Genomic DNA, 25,004 nt, shown 5'->3' with positions numbered 1-25,004 from the left:
AATCACCAACTTGCATTTATATTAACAAATCAATTAAAATCAAAACTTTTACCTCACACAGTACAGAGTAAGAAGTGATAAACTGCGATTTTTAAATTCTTGATTCAACCTTTAAATTTACATTTGTAAGTGTTACCCAATCCATAAGCATTTTTATTATTTGTATTTTTTTTATTATCACTTAATTTTACTTTATTATTAAAATTATGGTATTATTTATATTTATAATATTTTTATATTTAAATATTTTTAATTAATATAATATTAGCAAAATATGACGATAAATAATATTTCTGTCTCAATTTGCATGTTACTACATGAAGTCCACATTGGAACGTTTTTCTGGCTAAACGAAAACAAAACGTTAATGAAAATGAACTTAGAATGGACGTCTATGAGGCTAATCATTTACTTTGACTGTAATTGCAAAACTGCCCAACACTTTTATTTTTTTGTGCAAATTCAAGTATGTGTCAGAAATGTTCTGTGATCATCTTGAACATGCCACAGTCACCATCCACAGAGCTTTAATCAGGAATATTCATGAAACCAGAACTAATGCAACACCAATTCAACAAACACAGTGCTCTAAAGATGCAGTACACACACACACACACACACCTTCCCATACTTCAAGCATAGCAGTGACTCCCCCTTGACTCAAGGAGAGATGCAGGGGCAGGTTAGGGTGTTAAATCTTATTGGTTGTTGACCTGATTTAAAGACAATGGAGCAGAACAATGGAGGGTACAGGTAAAAAAAAGTAGACCTTTTTCACACTTTTTCTCTGTCCATAACCGAAATATATTAATACTAAAGTTGCATCATGTACTGCCCAAGCTTTTGTATTCAAGATTCACTTCAGACATGTTATGTTTTAATATTACATTTAGTTGCATCACTATATATATATATAATTTGTGGAACGTAAATATATCTATAATTAGGTCTATTTTCATTTAAATATTATATTTAAAAAACAAATATTTTAAAACAAACTTTATAGTAACTCAAGGCCGTTGTCGCTCAGTATATTTCCCCTCTGTCTCTCTCTCTCTGTGCAGCAGTGCTGGTCAGCTGCGGTCATGACATCACTGGACAGCACAGCTCTCCAATAGGACACCTAGCCATGTTGCCAGGCAACAGCAGTGAAAGACCTGCATGTGTGTGTGTGTGTATATGTGTGTGTGAGCGTGTATGTGATAATCAAACTAAAAACCTGATATGTTCTGGCTAATAAGTTGATTTGTTCTCATTCGGACAAACAAATATCCTCATTTAAATTGTAATACAGACCTCAAACAGGAACGCAACACAAATTCAGAACAGATAGTGTAACTGAAATACACCATGTAGTGGACTTTACCAACATGCATTTTAGAGGTATTTCTGAGGTCAAAATGATGTTTTTCTGTTCTTAACAAAACATTTCCGTGAACGCAGTTTAATGCAATTCGAAAAGCTTTTTTTTTAGTTCATATGAATCATCTGTATTAGTGTATTGTGTGTGTTTTCGGATAGCATGTCATATTTTCTTGGCCTCTAGCTGTGTTTTCGAGTGCATCTTAGCTGCACGGGTTTTAAAAGCAGATTTACGTAAATATATTTGTGCTCGAGTGTGCGTAAGCCTCTCCGGCAGTGTGTATTTTGTATTTGTGTGTGTACGTGAGCGTCTCCGGGTTGGTATTTTGTATTATTGTGTGTGTGCGCCTCTGCGCCTGCCGTCTCAGGAGTGTATATTATATCCGATACAGTACCTCTTTCGCGCACCACATATTTCTGGGCCGATCGATACCTCTGACTCCCTACAAGACAATAATCGCTCCTCTCGCCCCCCCTCCCCTGTATGGCTACCATTATTACCACCCTCCCCGGGGGAACGCGCATAACAGGGAGGGAGGCCAACGCTTCAGCCCTTCCTCCATCCCTCTGTCCATCCACCCCGACCCTCTGTCCTTCTATTATTTCACCCTGACAGGAGGTGTCAGGGATGGAGGGATGGAGTGGACGACGGCCGAAATAAAGTGGCAGGAACCATATTAAGACATGAGTAAATGCAGGACGGGTAGAGAGACAAAGAGAGGAGAAGAAGAAAAGTGAGTGCAGGTGCATTGTGATTGTACAATAAAAGGAGGGAATGACAGGAGAAGATTTACACAGCTGTCTTCTAATAAAGGATAAGAGGGAAGGCTCAGACGTGGAGCGAGGCAGCATGTAATTATGGCCAAAATGTACAGAAATCCAAATCGCATGGCAAGTTCAATGAGTGCCGAGCCAATCCGAACGAATCCCATCTGGGGGTCTGTGTCCGTCCGTGACAGAATCTACTAAGCAACTAAACAGCATGATGTATGTGTTATGGGGGACGGCAGATTGCTCGGTGTATAGGTTTATCGATTGCACTGGACTTAAATTGGCTCTCAATTAAAGAGAACACTTATTTGACCTCTTCCTCGCCGCCTGCGCCGCATGTCTTTCTTGCTTTTCTTTCCTCACCTGCACATCCATCTCTCTCACATGCTAAGGCTACGACCTCAAACCTGTTCTGGCCTGCTCGTCCAACCCAGCGGTCAGTCCCTCCGCATGCCTCTTTCATTTGTGATGGATCCTGCGGAATCTTTCACCCGCTATCAATCCAGTTAAAACTGCGGAGATGAATTATTAAGTTTATTTATTCAAACACTATTAATAATATAAGCAGACACAACACATCGAGTCGAGGTGGATGGGGAGAGGTGCGTGAAAAGGGAAAGAAAAGCTGGTGTGCATAGTGGTAGTAGTAGTAGTTGGAGGGCTAAAAAAGGTGGAGGGAGAGGAGAAGGGAGGGTTAGGAAATTGGTCTGGCTAGCGGAACAGCTTTTCACCCCTCTATCCCCCCTCCACCACCACCCTCCCCTTCTCTCCCCCATTCTGCTTTGTATTCTGTGGAGATGACAGGGAGAAAGCTTTATTGCTCCGAGTTGGTATCGATCGGGGCCCCTCTCGGAGGGCGCTCAGACCCGCACATATTGGAGGCACTTTTGCAACGCCCACAACCTCCCCCCTTGTCTCTCATTTCTACTTGTTCTTCGTCGTTATATTTCTTTCTCATTCGGTTTCGCATTATCTCATGCACTCTTTTTGTGTCATTTATGCGGCCTGGGGATAAAAAAAATAAAAATCACAATTTGGAGATGCTTCGGGTTGTATTTACCCAAGCGCTTCTTGCGCAAGTGCGGCGGGGAGTCGAATCAACAGCGGGCCACAATTCAAACATGGATGAATACACACAAACTTACAGATCTCCTATTCCCTCATCCTCCTCGGCCTAATTTCTCCATTCCCGTTTCTCTTTTATCACCTCATGTACTTGGCTAAGCACTAGTTTTAAAGTGGGCTCAACAAATGTCAGCATACCTGTGAAAAAGTGACAAGAGGGAGAGAAATCCGCAGGAAGATACGTGCTTCTCTCGGAGGATCGAAGGCTGTTTTGTAAGGTAGGTGTGCTGTCGTCGGCTAGCACGGCAGTGATGCTAACAGTGCCTCAGCGTCGGGAAACATTAGGATGGCTGTGTGGAAATATACTGAATGACAATTCTCCTGAAGAATGGAGAGAGGAGAGAAATAGAGGGATAGTTGGATGGATGAAGGCCCACTCTACCTTTTTGCTTGTGCCCTTGGGCAAGGTTTTTCACCCATGGTTCCCTGGGGTGTGTTCAACCTCTATTTCTTCTGTCTTTCTGTCTTTCGCCCGTCTATTTCGGCCTCGGTACCTGCGCTTCTTTCACAGGTTATTTAACCAAACTCCATTTTGAATGGCGAGGCTCATGGCCACATTCGTTCTCGGACAACGTCCTAAGCTCTGGCTGTGCAAAAAAAGGTGGCCACTCTGCTGTCTAATTTTACCTCGCCCTCTCCATCAGCCTACCTTTCTACCGCCTCAGTGCCACTTATGTTCACTCACCAAATGACACACACAAAAACCCCCATCTCCCCCATCCATCCATCGCTCGCTTGCTCTCTTTGTTGCTACGTCGTTGGCTATATGGTCGTCAAGCATGGCAATTTTGCCAAAATCACAGAGAGTGTGTGTATTTGAAGGGGAAATGGCAAGATATGTGTTTTTGTGTTAAAGATGTTGAAAGGGGAGTGGGTGTGTGCTCAATGTGGCTTAAAAGTACTTTGTGAAGTCACCTTTTGATTTGTAGTGTGTTAGGGAACTACACTTTCTGTCAAAAGGTGCGAACAGAACTGAAACAGATCTTATTGTGGACGTAAAAATAAATTCAATTCATGAAAATGTGTAAAATGAATGGCAACTGATACCATCTTATTCAAAAATTCATTTTGAGAACATCTGTCATAATTTATTTTAGTCTTTCACTTATGGAATTTGTTTAGGTGTATCCTTATTTAAAAATAACTAAAGTCTTTCAAAATTGTCTTATCAAAGTTACAAATGGTTGTATACATCAACTGATGACACGTTACATCAACATAACACCATCATAATATGGACAATATGGATGTGTTTCTTTATATTCACTGTCCTCACACACAAAAACTATATTTTAATAGCGATCAAATGTTATTAACTAAAATCTAAAATATTGAAATCTAAAAATCTGATTATTTAAAAAAAAGACACTTAAGACAGATTCCTCTATATAGCTTATCAGTTACAGTAAAAATTGTATCATATCTTTATAAACCGTGTTGTTGATCAACATCACATGATTTCTATAAATATTTAATATATTTAATAATATGTTATTAATAATAAATATTATTATTTACAATTTAAATATTTTGAAATATAGATTTAAAATATATAATTAATAATAAGTCCATAGTCTGATTTCTTCTTTAGTCTGATTTCTTCTTCAGCTTCATTGTGTCAGTGTTTGCATGTATGTGTGTGTATGCACATGTGTGTATGTGTGGCGTGTTGATGGCTGGGTTGTGGTTGTGCTGGGTGCCATGGTAGTGAGATGCTGGGAGAGTGGCACATCACCAGCTGAGAGAAAGACAGAAAGAGAGAGAAAAACGAGGAGAGGAAGAGAGCTGAGAGGCTTTGGAGAGTGCCGGTCCCCCGGCCGACCGCCATTTCACACTGGTGACCAACACAAATTGGATCAGGCCGTGTTCTCATTGCACCAGCAAAAAATCTGATGCACAAAATGGCTGAAACTCCAGAACCGCAATACTGGACCACTGACTACTGGATAAAGGAACAAATTAGTATCACAAAGTGAACAATAATAGTGTAATAAGACAATATATAGAATATAAAGAATATATTAATGCAACATGCAAAGTGTAGCAACTTACCAATGTTTTTAAAGTGAAAGAAGATTTAATATTAGAATAAATTGAAATAATGCAAGTGAAAACTGGGAAAGATAGACTCAAATTCTGGTTGCAAACCTATTTGCGTCTATAACAGACTAGATTGGATTAGTGCTGTGGAAAAACATATCATACTGTGATTTTATTGGTTAATATTATTTTCCCCAACCTTGCTGCCCAAGTTACATCAAGTTAATCAAGCCACAGACAGAGAAATTAATGACAGATAATAAAAAATATACATTTTATCTCTTTAAAAATGTATGCATTGATGAATCGTGCACAGTAAGACCAGAGGGCATTTATTAATAAAGTAAATGGAGTCGATATTGATTTCATGTTGTCTTTAATACATGAATGCTATTATATGTAGCATTAACCTGACAAAGAAACAGATTCTCCTGCATGCTTAATGATGCTGAAACATCCAAAGAACATCATTCAAGTCATCTACAAAAAAAAAAAAAAAAAAAAGATTTATGACAGAAATGCAGTTTTGATTGAGCGAACGCTTTCATTCAAATGGTCTCCGAATTTCGTCAGCATCATTTCTAAGCGATGACCTTGAACTCAAAATGGCTCTGTATGTATAGGATGAGTCCTTTGATTTTAAAGATTTACAAAATCTTGCCTCACAATATCTACAGGAACGCTGCTATTGGAAAAGACGTCCTTGCCTTTTCACTGACCTGTGATGCTTGTCATCAGGTTTTTAAGGAACAGCAGGGTGAACGTCTGAATGAGTGGGTTTTTGAAACCGCCGCTCTTCAGAAAAGCTCAAAAACTTCAAATTGACTCGGATAAATTGGGTTTGTAGTCATGATGTGAAGCCGACACAATAAACTGCAAAAGTTGTTTATCCAAGGTCAATGCTAGATTCAGTACATACTGAACATTATATATCATACGTTGTGTATGTGTAATCATCTCAGTCCACACAGTGACATCAGAAGATACCTGAGCCAGATTCACCAAGTAAACATTTACTTACAAGCCTGATGTTGAATTTGTTTGAACCTTTGTGTTATTTGGCAACAGCAAAACAATGAACTGCAAGGCAAAGACTTTCAGATGAATATAAAGTGACGTCTATGCCTTTTTTGATTGGACAGAGCAAGCCGGGCAACGCCAGCATAACATAAATGAAACGTTTTGCATATTTGCTAATGCATGCTTGGCGTATTTGTTTATGTGCGAGTGTGTGTAGTTCTGGGGCCACGTGTTCGGCGTGTTTACACACTGAGAGTGGGGCACGTGGGGCGATATCTCACGGCAATCGATGAGAGGGGGAGTGGGGGGGGTGGAGGAAAAATCGGTAAGGAAAGCAGGTTATCTCCCGCCATTAATGGGGGGAATCCCGGGTAGGTGGGTCCTGGGTGTGTGTATGTGTGTAAGTTGGGGGAAGACCTGGATTCATTGAGAAAAAACACAGACTGTTTGGCATCGGGAGAAAGCAGACAATTATCTGTATTGATTAAAGCCAGCCAGCCAGCAGGCTGAAGACAGAAAACTATGACTAGATCAATAGAGAGAAGGGGAGAGAGAGAGGGAGGACGGCTGTGTGTTTTGTGGGGGTACTGCAAATAGGTTGTGAGTTGAACAAAAAAAAAAGCTGAGTGATGTAACAGTTGTACGAAGCAAACGGGACAGAACAAAGTCAGCGGTGGACAAAGAGAGGAGAGTGTGTTGTAGGTCAATGAAAGGAAATGAGAGTACAAATGTTGTTAGTGAACACACAAAAAGTTTTTTGCTCTTTCTGTCTGTAATTTGGGGGGTGGGGTTTGCACAAAAAATAAAACATAATTTAAAACATTCACATGTGTGCATTAAGCAGGTGACTTGCAAAGAGTAATTTGCCAAACAATCATGATCATATTAAAACAAATCAATTCAAATGCACAAACATAACAAATGTTCCATTCTGTGGAATAAAGGCTAGAAATTATGAGATTAATTATTGAATATTTAATAGGAAAATATTAACAGCCCAAGTCTTGTATATTTATTTATGTTAACAGTACTCTAAAGGTGTGTAGAAAAAAAATACAGTAAATTTTTTGTTAAAGTAAATATATGTAAATATGTAAGTGAATATTACCAGATATTTATAATAACGCTCATATTTAGAATATACTGTATATTTCCCCAATATTAATGGGTCTTTATACTGATACATTGATATAAATGTGTATATTATATATATATATATATATATATATATATATATATATATATAGTTGTTTTTATACTCTCTATATGAGGGTCTGTGGGATCAAAAAGCTCATTAAAATCCTGTTATTTTAAGATGAAGTAAAAAAGTAAAAAGTAAAAAAAAAAAAAAAGCATGGCATAAAGTGTGTTTTGGGACTTATACATGTACTACACATACAACAAGCCTTGCAACTTGTGTTCAAGTCACACTCGAAACAAATAAAAAATGGCAAAAAGCCTTTAAACTGCAATATTTCTGGAAAGAAATGAAGATACTGTGGATTAACACAAGTTCTGCATAAATCACAGGTTTCCTCCTCTTGAGGCTAAATAGTAAATCACTGCTGAGGAAACAGGTGGACAAAGTGAGAGGCGTGGTTAGGCGTCACGGGTATAAGAGACAACGTGAAGCCAGATTAGCAGGCAACAACTAAAAGAAGTGCTTGTTTGCGTCTCCCACTGCAGCTGTGTGCTTTGTACCTTGTACAAAAATACATCTTTCATGATTAAACTTGAGAGTCAAGCCTACTGTGCTAGTAGTATGTCTAACAAGCCACTTCAAAATCAGCAACCAATCACACACACATAAACAGCTGGACACACATATTCAATTATGGCACACTCCAACATTGTACAGCACAAGTCTGGCCTGATTACTCTCTCTCTGTGAGGGCGTGCGTGAAAGACAGACAGAGAGAGAGAGAGAGAGAGAGAGCAGGTCTTTCCTGAGCTGTAAGGCCTGGGAGAAATGGAACTTAAATGCCTCTCACTGGCTCTCAAACTCCAGTTGCCTTTATTGATGCACTGGCCTACTGCCAACCAGAGGCCTTTTCCACTTCAAAGAGTCCGCGTTCACACACACAAACACGCGCGTGCACACACACACACACACATACATTTGTCCTCACCTGTGAGCATGAAATGCACTCCAACCTCTATCTGTACTTCAGGCCTATATCCGTGATGTCCACCTCCATGTGTAATCTTAGATATAAAAAAGGCCACTCAAAGTGCGACTCAATGTGCAATTCAAACCTCTATCTGTCATCTGAAAGTCTATAAAGCCCCATCTATACTGCGAAACTAAAACACTCCCATTATAATCGGAGCTGTTTCGAAGCACAAAGTGATTCGGTTTGTTGTGAGGCTTGCGGGGATTCGAATTTGATTTAAAGCTTGCGGTCATTTAGAACCATTTGACAGTTTTAATTCTTTTGAATTAAATTAAAAACTTTTATGGATTTGAACATAGGATTCAAACTGGCATTGCTTCAATAAAAGTCCAAAGTGTTTCAAATTAGTTTTGAAGTTTGCAATAATTGTAAGTAGATTAGAACGTTGGATGATTTACAGTGGCATGCAAAAGTTTGGGAACCCTTTGCAGAATCTGTGAAAATTTGAATAATATTAACAAAATAACAGATATCATACTGAATGCATGTTATTTTTTTATTTAGTACTGTCCTGAGTAAGATATTTTACATAAAAGAGTTCTACATATAGTCCGAAACAAAATATTGCTGAAACTGTTAAAACAACAACATTCTAAAGTTTGGGAACCCTTGGTTCTGTATACTGTTCGTGGTTACCTGGATGATATCGATGACTGTTTTTTTTTCCCTAAACTTTTTTTTTTTTTTTCAACACAACTATTAAAAAAAGGTTCAAACATTCACTGATGCTCGGGGGCCAGAGGGGTGAAAACTTTTGGAATTTGAAGATCAAGTTAAATTGTACTTAATTTGTGTTACAGGAAACATGCAATTATCTTCTGTTGCTTTCGAAGGGCAGTACTAAATAGAAAAAAAAAGGATTTCAACTTCATCCTTTCAACTCATCTTCATCCTTTTCATATGTTTTCACCCCTCGGCTTTTAATGCTTTGTGTTTCCTTCTAGAATATCAATGAATGAATATGTTGGAAAACTGAAGATTCCGCAGAACAGGAATTTTCTGAAGAACGCTGCTCAGTTTAACTGTTCAAAACAAACAGTGAATCATGGACAACCATCACAAAACAAAAAAGCAGTCACGGATCATCCAGGTAACCACACACAGTATTAAGAACCAAGGGTTCCCAAACTTTTGGGGTTATTTTAATAATTTCAACAATTTTTTTTGTCTTTTGGACTAAATGTAATATGTACAATGTCTTAAACTCAGGACAGTACTAAATAAAAAATAACATGCATTTTGTATGATCCCTCTTATTTTGTTAAAATTATTCACATTTTCTGCAAGGGGATCAAAAACTTTTGCATGCCACTGTAGATATGTTTTGGAACGTTCAGTTATTCAAATTTGATTAAAACTTGCAATTTGAAACATGCAGTAATTTGAATTGGAGTCAAAGCTTGCAGTGATTCAAACTCGATTCATTGATGTAGTGATTCAAATTCATTTTGAAACATGCACTGATTGATTTTCAATTATAGCTTGCAGTGATTCAAATTTGATTCAGCTTTGCAGTTATTCCCATTGCCTTTGAAGACAGAAAAATCGGATTCAAATATTGTTGTGAAAATTGAGATTATATTTGCACTTGTGTAAAAAGAATAAAAGCATTTAATAATTCATAGTATGAAAAAAGATTCTATTCTAAAAAGAAAAAAAAAAAACAGTATGCATGTTTTCTGTGACTTAATTTGTTTATTACAATACTTTCCTTAAGAAAGAAAAAAAGTTACCTGACATATGAATGAAAAATTACTAAAAACTAAAGAGGCATGTAATAACATGCTCCATTCTTTTAGAGTTACTATAAATATGCTTCTCAAATAATTATGTGCAATGCATAAATTATTACTTGCGTATTCAATATTTATTTGGCTAAATGCTATAAAAATGTGCTACTGTAAATGTACAAAAAAACCATCAGGCGTTTTTCTTTAGCAAAATAAACACCTTTATAATTTATGACAAATATTAAGCAACAGCTTATTGAGATAAGTAGAAACGCTGCTACATTTCAGTCCCTTTCAGGCTCTACAGGTCTGAGATAGAAACTCCACAGAATTCACAAATGTCGATACGACCCACGTCTACGCCTCAGCCTTTGCATTTCAATGTAGTTTCCTTTTCATTATTTATGACTCTTTTACCCACGTCAGAAAAAGAGCATGGGTCTACACCTCCACACCTATCCCCATAGTAACCAGCCTCACAAGTCCTGTATATGCACAGAGAGCCCTCACAGATCACATACCATATACAGGAGTATGTGTGTGTGTGCGTTTGGACATACATGTATGCACAATCGTAATGGGCTTCCTGGTGTCCTGGGGAGGAAGTGTGAGAGGTGAGTGTTTCACCGTGCCTCTGAGAATGGAGTGAGAAACCAGACTACTGCTGAGTGTGAACAAGCTGGGACAAGAAGCTGTCATATCTGATGGGAGAGTGACAGTCTGCATACAAGGACATTATATATAAATATAGAATAAGGTTTCAATATTTACATGAATTTCTGGTGCATCTCTTTTGTTTTAACGACAGCAGCACTGGAGCTACATGAACAAAACCTGATCATCATGTTCTCCAGCTTGATTTGAGAATGATTCAAAGAGCATATTGTGCTTCAGTGGAAGAAAAAAAAAAAGATTGCACACACAAAAGGAGTTCACAGTCACAAATGTGATTTATTGTGAGCTTAGAGAGATGCAATTATTTTTTTGTTGTTGCCTTGATTCAAAGTCAATTAGAAAGCTGTAGTGATTCAGATTCATTTCGATTCATCAGTCTGTAAGAGCAGTTCAGAATCGTATGTTCTGTTTGTTCCTGCCTGTTCAATGGTCCTGCTTTGGCCCACCATCCACTTTTCCTTATGTCACTTCCGTTGGACAATAGCCCTTACTGAGGGTCCGCACAACTGCAGCTTACACTTAAAGAACAACAACCTATCCATCCAATCCCACCGTCATCCATCTATCTACCCCCCAACACCCCCTCCCATCCACCCCTGCCCACAACCACTGTTGTCCACTGTTCACCTCATCCATAGTAGACAGTATTGATTTTCAGTGGGGAAAATAAAAAAGGCCATGAATTTTAATGCTTTCTGTCTCTCTCTCTCTCTCTGTTATACCCCCCATATACCTTTTTTCCGCCCCTTCTTCTCCTGACCCATCCCTCAGCTGCATTTTTTCCTGGGGGAAGGATAAAGGAGAGGGGGATGGGACAGTCATGGAGGGGAGAGGTGGAGGGGTTGGTGGTGTGGCTTTGGGTCATTTCTCATTTCCGAACCCCTTCCTGTTAACTAGCCTCCTCATTGCAGGAATGATATGAATGGGGACACGCAATGACCCCTCTGGATGCTCTTCATCAATAAGATGTGTGTGACTCTACTAAAGCTTGTGTTATTTTAATTACAAAAAAGAATTATCTGATCACCCGGCACCATATTTAATATTTAATAATGCAAATTTATGAAAGTTAATTAAGAGTTTCTCAAGCTTCAAGATAAAAAGAAAAAAAAGAAAAAGAAAAAAGGAATAGCACAGGAATTTTATATTCATTTTGTCCAGTTAAACAACACTAATGTTCAACAGTTTGGAGTCAATAATTATTATTTTATTTTTTTTTGCAAGGATGCATTACATTGATAAGTGATAGTAGAGATAGTTCTAATGTGATAAAATATTTATATTTCAGATAAACACTGTGCTTTTGGACTTTGTTTGCCAAATAATTCATAATTTCCACAAAAATGTTAAGCAGCACACCTGTTTTTATTAACTATATTAATAACAAATGTTGTGAAGTACCAAATCAGCATATTAGAATGTTTTCTGAAGGCAACCCTTTACATTGCGAGTAAATCACTCGCATATGCGACAAAATTTTACTCTGGGCGACTAAACTATGTCTATTGTTAGCCATTGGCTAATAAATTCTTAGATTTTACTCGCCAGTATGTGTTCAAGGCTATTATAAGATTAGCACATTTTCACTTGCTGAACACTGACTGAGTGCTTCAGAGTTCTCTCTCCATCAAGCGATCTGTACTTTTCACTTCATCTCAATGGACACACAGCACACCTGTATTTGATGCTCTGTAAACTCTTTGTGAAGGCGCACGACTCGCCGTCGCTTTGCTCGTAGCGCTGTTTCTCAAACATGCAAAGAGAGAGAGAGCGAGAGTCTTTCCACGCTGAATCAACACGCTATATGTAAACTATATTTTTTGTTGTATTTTCTCGTCAAAATGATGGAGTTAATTTAGAATTATTAAACTTTTTCGAACAAGCAGAAAATGTGCTGGTTTCTCCGGTAGTGGGCGGAGCTAATGCGCAGATGGCAATTTCATTAGCTGGCGCTCATCTATTATCTTCCCTGTTTTGATTTCAGCAAATCAGTTCACCCGAACACAGACAATGTGACTAATATTCATGAACCAGCAGCTCATCAATCTATAGTGCATTGTATATTGTTAGTATGGTAGTAGAATTGGTAGGAGTATTATCTTTTAATAATAATTAATATGATCTATTACTATTTATTAATTTTTTTTTTTACAGAAACCCAAAATGACAAATATGCATTCATACATGGTTATCAAGTTATAGTTCTAATCACTAAAGTTCTATCATTAAATAGTGCTTAATACTATAATATAATGCTTGACTGACTGACTAAGAAGCTGAGATTTAAGAAGCTGTGCCATTTTACAAAGATAAGATGATTGGAATCATATATGTGTGTGTGTGTGTGTGTGTGTGTGTGTGTGTAAAAAATAGTATATCAGTCTGGCGAATAAACTAAAAATGTTACTTGCCAATGGCGATTATATTGCCAATGTGTGCGTAGACGTTTGGAAGGATCACATGACACTGAAGACTGGAGTAATGATGCTGAAAATTCAGCTTTGATCACAGGAATAAATTACATTTTACAGTATTTTAAAATAGAAAAGTGTTTTTTTTTATTGTAATATATTTAACAATAATGCTTTGCATTTTACTATATTTTTGATCAAATAAATGCAGCTTTGGTGACATAACAGACTAAAAACTTTTTTACTGACCCCAAACTTGTAGTTTCTGCTATTAAATGTACAAAAAAGCTACTTTAATTAGCCTGGAAAATAACAGGTAGGTGTACACAATAAACACTATGCTTTATGACAACTTGACAACTTATTAGAGTTACCCCTAGTCATGTGACATTTTTCTAACAATAATAAGACTGGAATATGGACTCCCTGCTAATGACCATATACTGTAGTTATCAGTAAGTTGGTCGCTGAAATAACATCAAAGCACAACAAAGATAGATAGAACAATCTCCCAGCACTCCGTCAGAGTGACAAATGCTTTAATAATTTCAGCATTAGAAAATGGCACACACAATATACCATTACTGCAATGGCATAGCCATACAGTGAGTGACCACATACTCCAATTTACCAGCATTTACACCTAACTGTCATCTGTGTCATTTCTGACGGATAAATAAAAGTGTGAGGACAAATCTTCAAGGTAAGACACATGCGGTGAGGCTCAGAATTCTGACAAGCATCTTGTCAGACATCTTTTTGTGTTATTTTTTGTATGTGGTTTCTCATTGCCTTCTAATAAAGTCGAGAGGATGGACGAGAAATTGACTAAATTAAGGGAGTAAAAAGGGGCTTTTAGGGCCAAAAGTGCAGTTGGTATGTATGTGTGTGTGTATGTGTGTTAAAAGGGAGGTCTTAAAAACTGCTTCTACAGATTGCGGTACACAGTAATGTTTCGTTTCCTTTTACAGCTATACAATAAACTATTATCGTCATCCATGGTAGAACATTCAGACAGTCTGCTGTTGTCAAGCAAATTTTAACAATGTTTAACTGAGGATACAAAAACTCTAAAACTGTATATATATATATATATATATATATATATATATATATATATATATATATATCTCATGTGTCCTTAAAATTCCTGATACCACATTAAGAACTCATTCATGTGAAATACGACAAATTCAGCCTCATTGGTTTTGTCCCGATCTCAATCTTTCCCCTTTTCTTTTCTATTTTCAATCCTCAACTCTGAGGCCACTCTGATAATCATTCAGTTACACCATACAAAGAAAGGACACAACAACCACATTCACACAAAATTGTTCAATGCACAAAAACATTCCTCGAGTTCACATGTAAAACTGTTTTGATTCATATTCACCCTTTACGTGTGTCTCTTTGTGATTCAACGATTCACAGTCTGTGCTTCCATGCCATGCAGAAGGTCATTTGCGGTGTATTGTGGTATTTACTAACAGCCAAGTGTTTTGTGTTATTCTTGTGTGTTTTTGATTAATCTTGCGAAAGCTGCCGGATTCATAATGAGGATTTGAAATTGAGGTCAAACACTTTTGAAATGCATCAATACGCATGTCAAGAAATAGGAATGTCGCAAAAACATTTACAACGGATGGATTCAAAAATACATAAAACATAATACATGCCACAAGAATCATGCATTTCTCATCCCTGAGAACTTTCAACAACTCTGGTTAATTAAACAACACAGGCTATTCAATTCAAACCAACCACAGTTGATTTGCTTGTAGAGATACATTTGAAAGGCAGTCTCAAACATCTATCGCAAACACAACAGCTCCACATTTTTGAAGCACTTTTGGTACACATTATAAAGTTGACTCATTCAGGTTTGAGGTTGTTGTGTGCTTTGATTAATCACACAAGAGAAGCCAGACTCTTAACGAACATTTGAAATTGTGGTCAAACACTTCCAAAATGCATAGGAAATTTGTATCTGAACATCACACAAACACTTATAATGGATCACCAAAAATACAAAATTACATCTTTAAATACGTCTTTATACATTTAAACCAACAACAGCTGATTTTCTTGGATTTTGAAAGCAATATTAAAGATACATTACAACTAAATTTATACAGTGTCCAATATCTCAAATTTTGGAACCTATTTTGATGCACATCACAATGTTGCTTGCAATCCAAACACATGGTGCATTAAGACACTAAGCACTAGGCAGAGGTTCCCGTCTCAATGCAAGCGGCTCGCGAGGCCTTGAACTTGAGACAGCAGGAGAGTCAATAAGAAAACGGTGCTTTTAGAAAGATGGGACGAGATGAAAAAGAGCAGAGGGGGGATGATGAGTGGCTGCATGTGAATGGAAGGGGCACGAGAGAGGGGCGGAAGGTGGGGTAGGGCTGAGGCGAGGGTCAGGGGTCAACTTGTCAACCCCCACTGCCCCTGATGGGCAGACAAAGGGAGGCACGAGGGGTCAGAGTGCATGGCTGAATGGACAACTGGTGAACACACTCCAATCGGGGGTGTCTCTGTAGCCACTCGCAGAAAAGAGCGTCTTTCACACTCGCAGCGCATGCTTTTGAGGGCGTTTGAACCAGTTGAGACATTCAGATTCCTTTCAAGGTCTCTAAAAAGAAAATTTGAATACACAGCCGCCCTGACAAGAGTCTCCCTTTCAAGAGCCGCTCTACAAGTTCACGTATGCGCACAGGCTCTTTTGAATACGCTAATGTGACTGGAGATTTCCTTTGTTGCCTATACATTACAACTAAAATAAAAATGATAACAAATCTCCTTCTAAATATAGACGCAGTACATGCGCATGAGTGCATGTCACAACTCCCTCATTATCTTAAAACATGCACCGCTGCCGTGCCGGCGGAGGTCAACTCCACTTACGGTCGGAGCTACGCTAGCTATTTATCTTATCTGCGGGATTAGCCGGGCGGCCTGTCAGGTAAACCACACCCCGTACCAACTGCAACGTTCCCGTGGTTACCCTCTAGGGTAATCAGAGCGGGATTTCTTTATAAAATTATGCAGCTGACCGGCCATATACTCACCATATTCATCCTGCATATGGAACAGGGGAAGATGGATAGACGTAGGGAGGAGCAGAAGTGATGGGGTGGGTCACCTGACCTAGTTATTCTTAACAAATACATATTATTCATACATACACAAATCAGAAGTCTCATCATGAGTAAACACAGAAGTGAAAACACTGCTTTCTATGTACTACTAGTGCCATTCGTGCTATCAAACCATTTGAATTCTTTAAGCCATATAACATATGATTTGGATCTAATTAATCATATATATCAATATATATATATCTCATTAAACTTAAGCCGATCACAGGCCTACAGTCCACAGCATTAGATTTTGAAATAGAGTTAATAATTATTTTTTTCATCTGCACCATTTTTAAATGTTACTGTCTCTATGCGCTCTATCATTAAAAAGTTTGGGTGAGATTTTATTTTCAAAGAAATTATTACTTTTATTCATCTAGTACACACTTTAAATTGATTTTAAAAAGTGGGAGTAAACACATTTAAACTGTTAAAAAATATGTATTTTTCAAAACAAATGCTGTTCTTTTTAACTTTCTATTCATCAAATAATATTGAAAAAATATGTTGCAGTATAGGTTCAGGTTTGGAAGAGTTGAAAGAAGTTAGAAGAGTCAGAAGACCTCAGTTCCATATCGTATTTAATGAATACAAAAAGCAACAGCAGAAAAGCAGAATGGCAAAGAGTTGAAGGAAGAAATATGAAGAAAGATGGTTGTAAGGTGGGACATTGATTTCATTTCAGGATCAAAAGAATGAAAAGGCCATGATAGAAAATAATACAAAATAAGTGGACAAAAAAATCAAATAAATAAATGTTGAACTTGGGCGCTTGTCCTTGTGCAAACTATAAACAAGCACCTTGACCTGACAGTGTTTATGTGAAGTGTGCAACCCATTCTCAACATTCCTTTGGACACACTCGCATGTGCTGAATTTTCAATCATTTTAGACAAAAACATACAGGTGTTTGCTATAGATAAAGTTTGAAATTCAAAAGAGTTCTTTGCAAATCTTTTTATGAACATGTGAGCTGTGAATGTCTTTCTTTAAATTCTTTTGTCCACCTCTACTGTCAAAAGTGTAAAAGAGTACATGTTCGCATTGTGTGTGAATGTGTGTGTTCTGAGGGGGTTGTAGGGTAAAGATGTGGTTACTTTGAGAAGATTGAAGCGCAAAAGCACTCAGATTTATTAAAAGCTGCCGCTCACGCCTGCCTCCCTCTCTCTCTCTCTCTCCCACTTATTCCGCACCATTGTTGCAATACCCCCTTCATTGTGTATACATTGTGGAGGGATATTAAATTTCTCCCTTTGAACCCAACTGTACCCACTACACAACCATGGGGAAGGGCAGCACGTCCCTGAGGTCCAGACACACACAGATACATGCACATGCTCATTTTCATACTGCTTGTCCATCAAATTAAACTGGATGGTGAAAAGCCCACCCAAAATTGGGACACTCTCAGTCCAGGAGCTGATATGAAATACAGGAGAGAGGGACAAATTCAATCAAACGAGCTGGTTGTTATGAGTCCAAGTTATTACTTAAATGGCCACATCATGGACAGCTGGTCCAATGTAAATACTTGTCAAAGCCATGCGTACGTGCTCAGAAACCTGCACGGTGAGACCAGATCGATCGATAAAAGTTTAAAAGCGAATATTAATTGAAGCAAGATGAAATTAAAAATCAATATGAATGCATACCTGATTGTTTTACATTCCGCTTTACACTCTTGGTCTTCATCTAACACATTTATCCTTTCTTCCACTCGACAGACAACAATTTCTGTTCTTCATGGCGCACAGCTGACCAGAGGGCTACGGTCTCTTTCTCCCCATATTAAATGTGTGAACCCTGACTCTTTTCCTTCAAAAGAATGGGATTTCCTTTGGTAAGGACTCAAAAAGTGGGAATGACAGTGAGGTGGAGAAAGAAAGCAAAATCTCTGGCTCATATTGTGAATTCTATAATCAGGGTTGTGTACTGGTGTAAATGTAAGTGGTTTCAAATGGGTAAATGTCTGTGTGTGTGTGTTGAAATCTAATTCCTGAGCTTAATTAAGAGGCGGTAAGACCCTGACCTCAATGACGAGCCCTACAGCTATTCACACGCTGCTTCCAGAGAAAGAAAGATTTACAATCTGGATATAAGGCAAATGTATTTGGTATTTATATACACACTGTACAAACAACTAGTATAGTGAAAGGGTAATGGACAGATTGAGAAATGAAGCTTCAGGAGTTTCTAACTGGTCTGAGCTAGTTATTTCTATCAGGTAAACTGCCTTGGTCGTGCTTATTTGGGCTGGTAGACCACCCTAGTCCAGCAACAAACCAGCTTGACCACCTTAGGCTAGAAACATACTTTATGCAAGAGCGTGGATGTGAATGCATAGCCAATGCACTGCAAGCATGTCTCACTATACATCCTTACTGTATAAAAATACTGCAGTAGATTTCTTCTGTTTTATACCATTATTTTTCATTGTTTGAAAAATATTTAAAATCCATGTTCAGATGGAAAACAAATTCTCAGTGTATATTTCACACACAAAATATGTTACAGGTTTAAAAGTGATTTTAACACTCTTAAAAATAAAGGTTCCAAAATGTATTAACTGTGGCCAAAGGAGAACCATTTTGGGTTTCCTAAAAACAGTTCTTAAAAGAACCATTTATTTTAGTGTGTAAAATATTTTTTTCTACTCTGAAGAACCTTTTGTTGAATTGAAAAGTTTCCACGGACCTTAGACATTCTTTGTGAAACCACCAGTGCCAGTTAAGTAAAATAATAATAATAATAATAAAGAACATTCATAATTTATTCAAAACCTATTACTTTTTTCAATGTAAAACAAAATGTGTTGCTGTTAGCAAAATTTCCAAAGTTGCTTTCTTCCATACAATAAAAGTATGTGTGGACCACAGCTTTTAAACTTTTTTATGCAGGCTGTTCCTCACAATAAACTATGATGTGGTTCTAGAAGACAGGAAACTTCTATGAAGCTTTTATGCCACTTTTGTTGTTCTATTTGGAGCAAACCATCCACTATTATTGTACGGTTAAAGCAGCGTGGAAACTCTTCAAAACTTAAAGTCATGAGTTGAAACGACAAATTTAACGTGAACATTTTTTAAAAACTGGTATAAACTGGTTTTCTAACAAGAGAGGCGTACAAACATAAAGGCACAGGTCACAGTTGACCAGCGAGAGTGTATTAACATGGCTGTACCGTGTAATTTGGTTTATGAGTCTGATAAAGGTCCATCGAGAGAAAGAGAGATTGCGATGTCTTGCTCCGCCTGCACAATATGACCACTGGATCCCATTTCACATGGTCGGGCCGTAATAGCTCTCAGTGTGTTAAGAGCTATCAGAAATCGGCCAACACACTGTCCCTCCAGCGATCATTACACATACGTCCTCACCTACACACCAGGTAACGCAAACACACACCAGAGCATGAAAAAACCACTTGGCCCTGTCAGATATGGGGTATTGGAGTCCGAATGAGGTCCATTTAGTCGGCAGTGGTCTTGATGGTGGTCTCCATCGCAGAGGTGAGGGCCGGCGCAGGGGAGAGAGTGTTTACCTACATCCCTTTATTACCATCTGCTTAATGGCCTATGAATGTCTCCATGGATACTCAGGAGGGAGAGAGAGATGGATGGAGGGACAGAGATGGCTCCGATCGGAAAGGTAGGCTCTCAGCAGGGAACTCTCGTGTGCGTGTGAGTGCGTTTGGCTTAATGCATGTGTGTGTATGTGTTCAGAGATACTTAGTGCAATGAGTGCAGTACTTCAAATGATTTCAGTTTCCTGTAAGTGCAACATCAAAAAAGAAAAAAAAAGACGCAAACCGGTAGATGTGTGTGTGTTGGCGCGCATGTGAGTGTGTGTGTGGAGGGTAAGCCTGGGTGTCGGGATGGGGAAGAGAGAGGTGGTTTAATGCAATAAAGCATGTTGTATTGACATCTCTGTTGTGTCTATTGATTCCCCATTATGTCCCTAACAAACCCGGGTGGACATTTTGTCATTCGCAATCACGTTAGCACTGGGACTCGCCGACGTTCATGCTCAAATCCGATCTATATACACACACACACTCGCACTCTCGGGCTGAGGACAGCAGGACTGATCTTCCTTAATCAATACCTGTTTGAGGTTAAGACACTTTGCAGCGCATCTAACTGTAAATTTGTATCAGTGTAAACAGCTCACCTGCGCAGACAGACATGCGGAGGAGCAATAGACTGACCTGATCGCATTGACCTTTAACCTTAAGCGCACCTCTATATTCTCCTAAAGAGCAGCTTCTTTGATTCATACAGCAGCATAAAAGTATTTTGTGGTTTTGCCGCAGTGATTAGGCTGTGGATATATTTACTGTCTAAGACTATTATTCCAAAAAAGTGACCCTGAAAAGGGGTTTAGAGACTGCGCAAAAAACTACAGTACAACAATGAGGTTCCTGATTACAGCACCAGGGAAATAAGGCCTAAAAATAATGGTTGACCTGTTAAAACACCTCTATAAGCATTCATAGAGCTAAAAACACAGAATACAACGGGCTTCAAAACTTTGAGACAACTAGTGGAAATGGTTCTCATTTTCTTCTTTCTATCACAAATTATATTAACAGCATCATTTAAGTGTTACAAATTTTTGTGTGTGTTTGTATGTCAATTTTTTGCCTATGCACTTGAGATGCATGCACTCCTCCAGTCACCAGGGCCAACATCATGCTTTTCTTATACTTTGAACATAATTTATTAATTTTTGAATTTGTAATAAAAAAAAAACAATAAATACAAAATGATATGTTTTGATGTTATCTTAGACCTTTTGGTCGAGCTGTACATCTCATCCACAGCCAATATAAATGAACGTGCTTAGTGAGGGAAGGTACAGCGTTCCTTACAGATAGACACTATTGAGGGCATTAATTTATATTAGCAACATTTAACCAAAGCTTAGCTGACATCACAGATCCACTGTTTCGGTGCTCTGCATAGCATTTCTTTGTGAGAACGTTACACAATGTGATGAAAATAAGTGAAATATCTATTGGGCAGATTGTTAAATTAGTCATAAAGATAATGTTCACAATATTAACTTTGCTGTTTACTAAAATAAACACTGATGCATCAATAACAGTGCAGCATTTGCTAGAAAACATGTGTTTCCCAGCAGCCTAGGCACTCAAAGCTACATTATAAATATAGTGTACAGACTATCCCAATCTCCCTGATACTAAGATTCTACAGTAAACACACAGAGTAAAAGGGTTAGATATCTTCATGGTCATCGGCAAGGAAAAACCTAGTAAAAACTTCGACCCAATCCCCCCGATAGTGTCTATCATCTGTAAATAAGGCTGAACATAAATGTAGTTTCCCCTCACACAACATAAAGATCCTCACTGGCTGCTCCGCTTGTCACTCTGACCTCTGCAGCATTTAATGTCAGCGGTGGTGCCTGGTGTCCATTTTGAGTCTTATATTATCAAAGAAGTGAAAGCTTTAACCTTTGGCATAATTTTAAAAGCTGAAAAGGTTAAAGTCTTGAATACCAAGTGAAAGTCTGAACACCAAATACATTCAGCTCATTCTGTTTTTCATTTAGTGGAAAAAAGTCAGTTTAAATATAAGAAAAACAGAACGTGACACATCAAGTGACAATGTTATTTCATCCCCAGACTGGTGATGACAAGACTAAAAAATGCTTATTACCTTAAAGAACAGACAAACCCAACACACAAGTAAGTGTAATCAAACACTGAACACAAGTACACACACAATCAATAACGCATCCATCAATAAAAACATGAAAACACTGTAAATACCTGTTCAAAATGAACTTGCTGCACAATTAATTGTTCACTGTCATTTTTAAGGCTCCCATTCATTTATATTTTTTAAAAGTACATTTAAAAATCAATGTCTCTCTCATTTTAAGGAATGATATAGAATCCCACTCTCTCTTTTCCTCTCTCAATATCCTCCAGTTCACTAGACTTCTGACCTAAAAGATAAATCCTAACCAAACAAGCAGGCCAATCCAATTTTAACACTAACCTATCTGCATTTCAAGAAAGCACATCACCACGTGGGCCCATTATGTGCTGTAGCTTATGAAAGATTAATGTCTGGCTCTTTGCTCATTTAGGCACCAGTAAGTAATTAAATACTCCTGCTCTCATTTCTTGGGGTATCAGGGCAGACGCCATATTTACTTTTTGTGAATGAAGATAGTGATTGGTTCTGCAGATGTAACAAAGAAAAAATAGACTATCCACAAAACTCTTGAAAACGGGTGATATGAAAATTAACTTTACGGCCTAACCTTATGAGCGGACTCTACCTGTGTCCTTCAGCTTCGTTTTCATTAACTAAATAAATAATTAATGAATAAATACTTATGTTCATTCAGTAAGACTGTGGCGTATCCACTTAGTTCTTATGCGAAACAGTTAAAGACAGCGGTGCCACGTAAGTTTTTAATTTCCTTAATTACATTTCAGTCATCGTGTGCTGGTGTATGACTTGTTTAACCTGACACATGATCTTAAAGTGGCGCATACGTTTAATCCATCTGCTGGTTGGAAAATTTCCGCTTCGTTGAACGGCAGACGCTGCGCGCAAACATTGCGCCCCGCCCCCTCACTATAATGCAGTAGGCTACTTCAGAACCAACACTCCTTATACAAGGAAAAATACGATGTTCTTTCATTTCAAACCTACATTCTTGGTAACACCTCGCATTAAAGGGTCATGTCACACTTTCCATGTAAATATGACTACTATAATAATTTGTACTAATTGTAATAGCCTAACTGTAAATTACTATAATAAGTGACATTCGGTCTCATCATTCTCAAACTTGTTAAAGTCACACACTCGCTCCGTATTTCCCCCCGCTGTCTGCGTGTATCGATCTCGGCGGAATCGATAAATTACCATGAATATTCCCTGAACCGGTCGTGAGAAGAGAGTCAGACGGCAGATGGAGAAGCAGATACGGGGAGGACAGAAGGATGAATGAAGGCAAAAGAGGCCGAGACGAACCATTCAAACGAGGGCAATTAGGGCAGACGTCTTTTCAATTCAACCAGCCTCCCTTAAAGCAAAATCAAAGTGGCACGTTTTTATAAAAATATATGCTTACACAAACGGATTACAAAAGGTTCTGAACGTGATTTGTAAGAAATAGAAAAATATGGATTTCATTCAGACGGTTGTCTGGGGCTGAACAGGTGTTTCGGCTCCACGTTTAGATTTTTTTTCTTCCCAGTGTGAGGGGGAAATAAAGAAAAGCTGTTACCGACATTCACCAGAGGGAGGTAAAGGTATCTCTTACCGGAGTTCCCGGAGCGCAGAGGCAGCGGAGACTTGAGTCGCCAGGCGCTGAAATCAGGAGCGGTTCTCTGAAACACCAACGGCACCGGCAAGGGAACAAACATGATCCGCTGTCGGCTGGGCTTTTCTTCGATGGGCTCTTGTATTTGGCGCTTGTCTTGAGTTTCTTTTTCTTTGGTTGCTTATTGTGTTTGAGGTTGTTTCTTTATTTTTCTTTTTGGTAGATTAATAGTTACTATTTGGTTTAAACTGTACAACCTAAGTAAATGTCTTAAGCTATCTTTACATTTTTGGTATTGTGCCTCGAAGTCATTAGCTACTTCTTCCTCAGGGATGTTCTATCTCGGACTCACACACCGACGGATAGTCGGGATCTTTCAAGCGGTCTAAATATCGTCGGAATATTGGCTAAAAGTCACTTAATGTTTGTTTTGTCTTTCTGTAGGCTTGTCTGAAAATCCTTTAAATTATCCTAAAAATTTGACTAACAAAACGTTTAAGACCTACGCTTTCAAACGACGAACCGTTGGCTGAAACTCTGACTTCTTTAAATTCGAAACTCACTTGTTGTCCTAACTGTCATAACGTTTCCTGGGGTTTGCGTATCCCGCGCGAGACCAGGTGAGCGGCCGGTAAACGTCACAATGGCCTTGCGCGCGTCGCGATCCGGTTTCACTTTGGTTTAGCTTTTTAAAACAAATCTCGAATCCAAATCTTCTTCACTTTAGTACAAAACTATTTGGTTACATTACAATAAAGTCGCGGTTGCTGGGTTTAAAACGGTTTGCAAAGGTTATACATGAATATTTGGTTTCTAGCTCTCCTACTGTCTGGTTTATCTCGTGCACATTGCATGCATTTCAAGCAGCATTTAATTTTATTTGTATAAAATATAATAGAATCACTTAATATATTTAAATAACCACGCACGTATAAGGCTACGCAGCGGCTCGATACGCTCCCGCCTTCGTTTCCACTCACGAGTCGGTAATTAAAACGCAATCAATCGATACATAAATTAAGGAGCAACACTCCTTGAGCACGAAATGTTGAAACTGAACGAAAAGAAAACAACACGGTACCCGTTAAGCGGAATTCGGCTCTTTGGCTCTGTCCCACCACCATCCGTCTGTGTGTGCGTGTGTGTCCGTTACGATAGTCCCGTTATCTGGGAACCCCGGTAGCTTGCGAGCTCTGTCCGCCTCCCGGTACGAAAGCAACACTGAAACGAGAGGAGCAGCCG

General features: G+C 38.4%; 1 protein-coding gene across 1 annotated transcript in view; it reads right to left on the bottom strand.

The window, feature by feature from the left end:
• The window catches only part of LOC113120216 (POU domain, class 2, transcription factor 2-like), a 42,906-nt gene extending 18,198 nt beyond the window's left edge, over positions 1–24,708 (bottom strand). The window contains exon 1 of the mRNA XM_026290150.1: positions 23,763–24,708. Within this exon, the coding sequence (XP_026145935.1) occupies positions 23,763–23,865 (103 nt within the window). The 5' untranslated portion in view covers positions 23,866–24,708. The remainder of the gene's footprint in view (positions 1–23,762) is intronic.
• Between the last annotated feature and the right edge of the window lie 296 nt (positions 24,709–25,004).

Source organism: Carassius auratus, chromosome 19 (assembly GCF_003368295.1).
Source record: "Carassius auratus strain Wakin chromosome 19, ASM336829v1, whole genome shotgun sequence".
In the NCBI taxonomy this organism is placed as follows: domain Eukaryota; kingdom Metazoa; phylum Chordata; class Actinopteri; order Cypriniformes; family Cyprinidae; genus Carassius; species Carassius auratus.
This window is presented reverse-complemented; position numbering and strand designations above follow the sequence as displayed.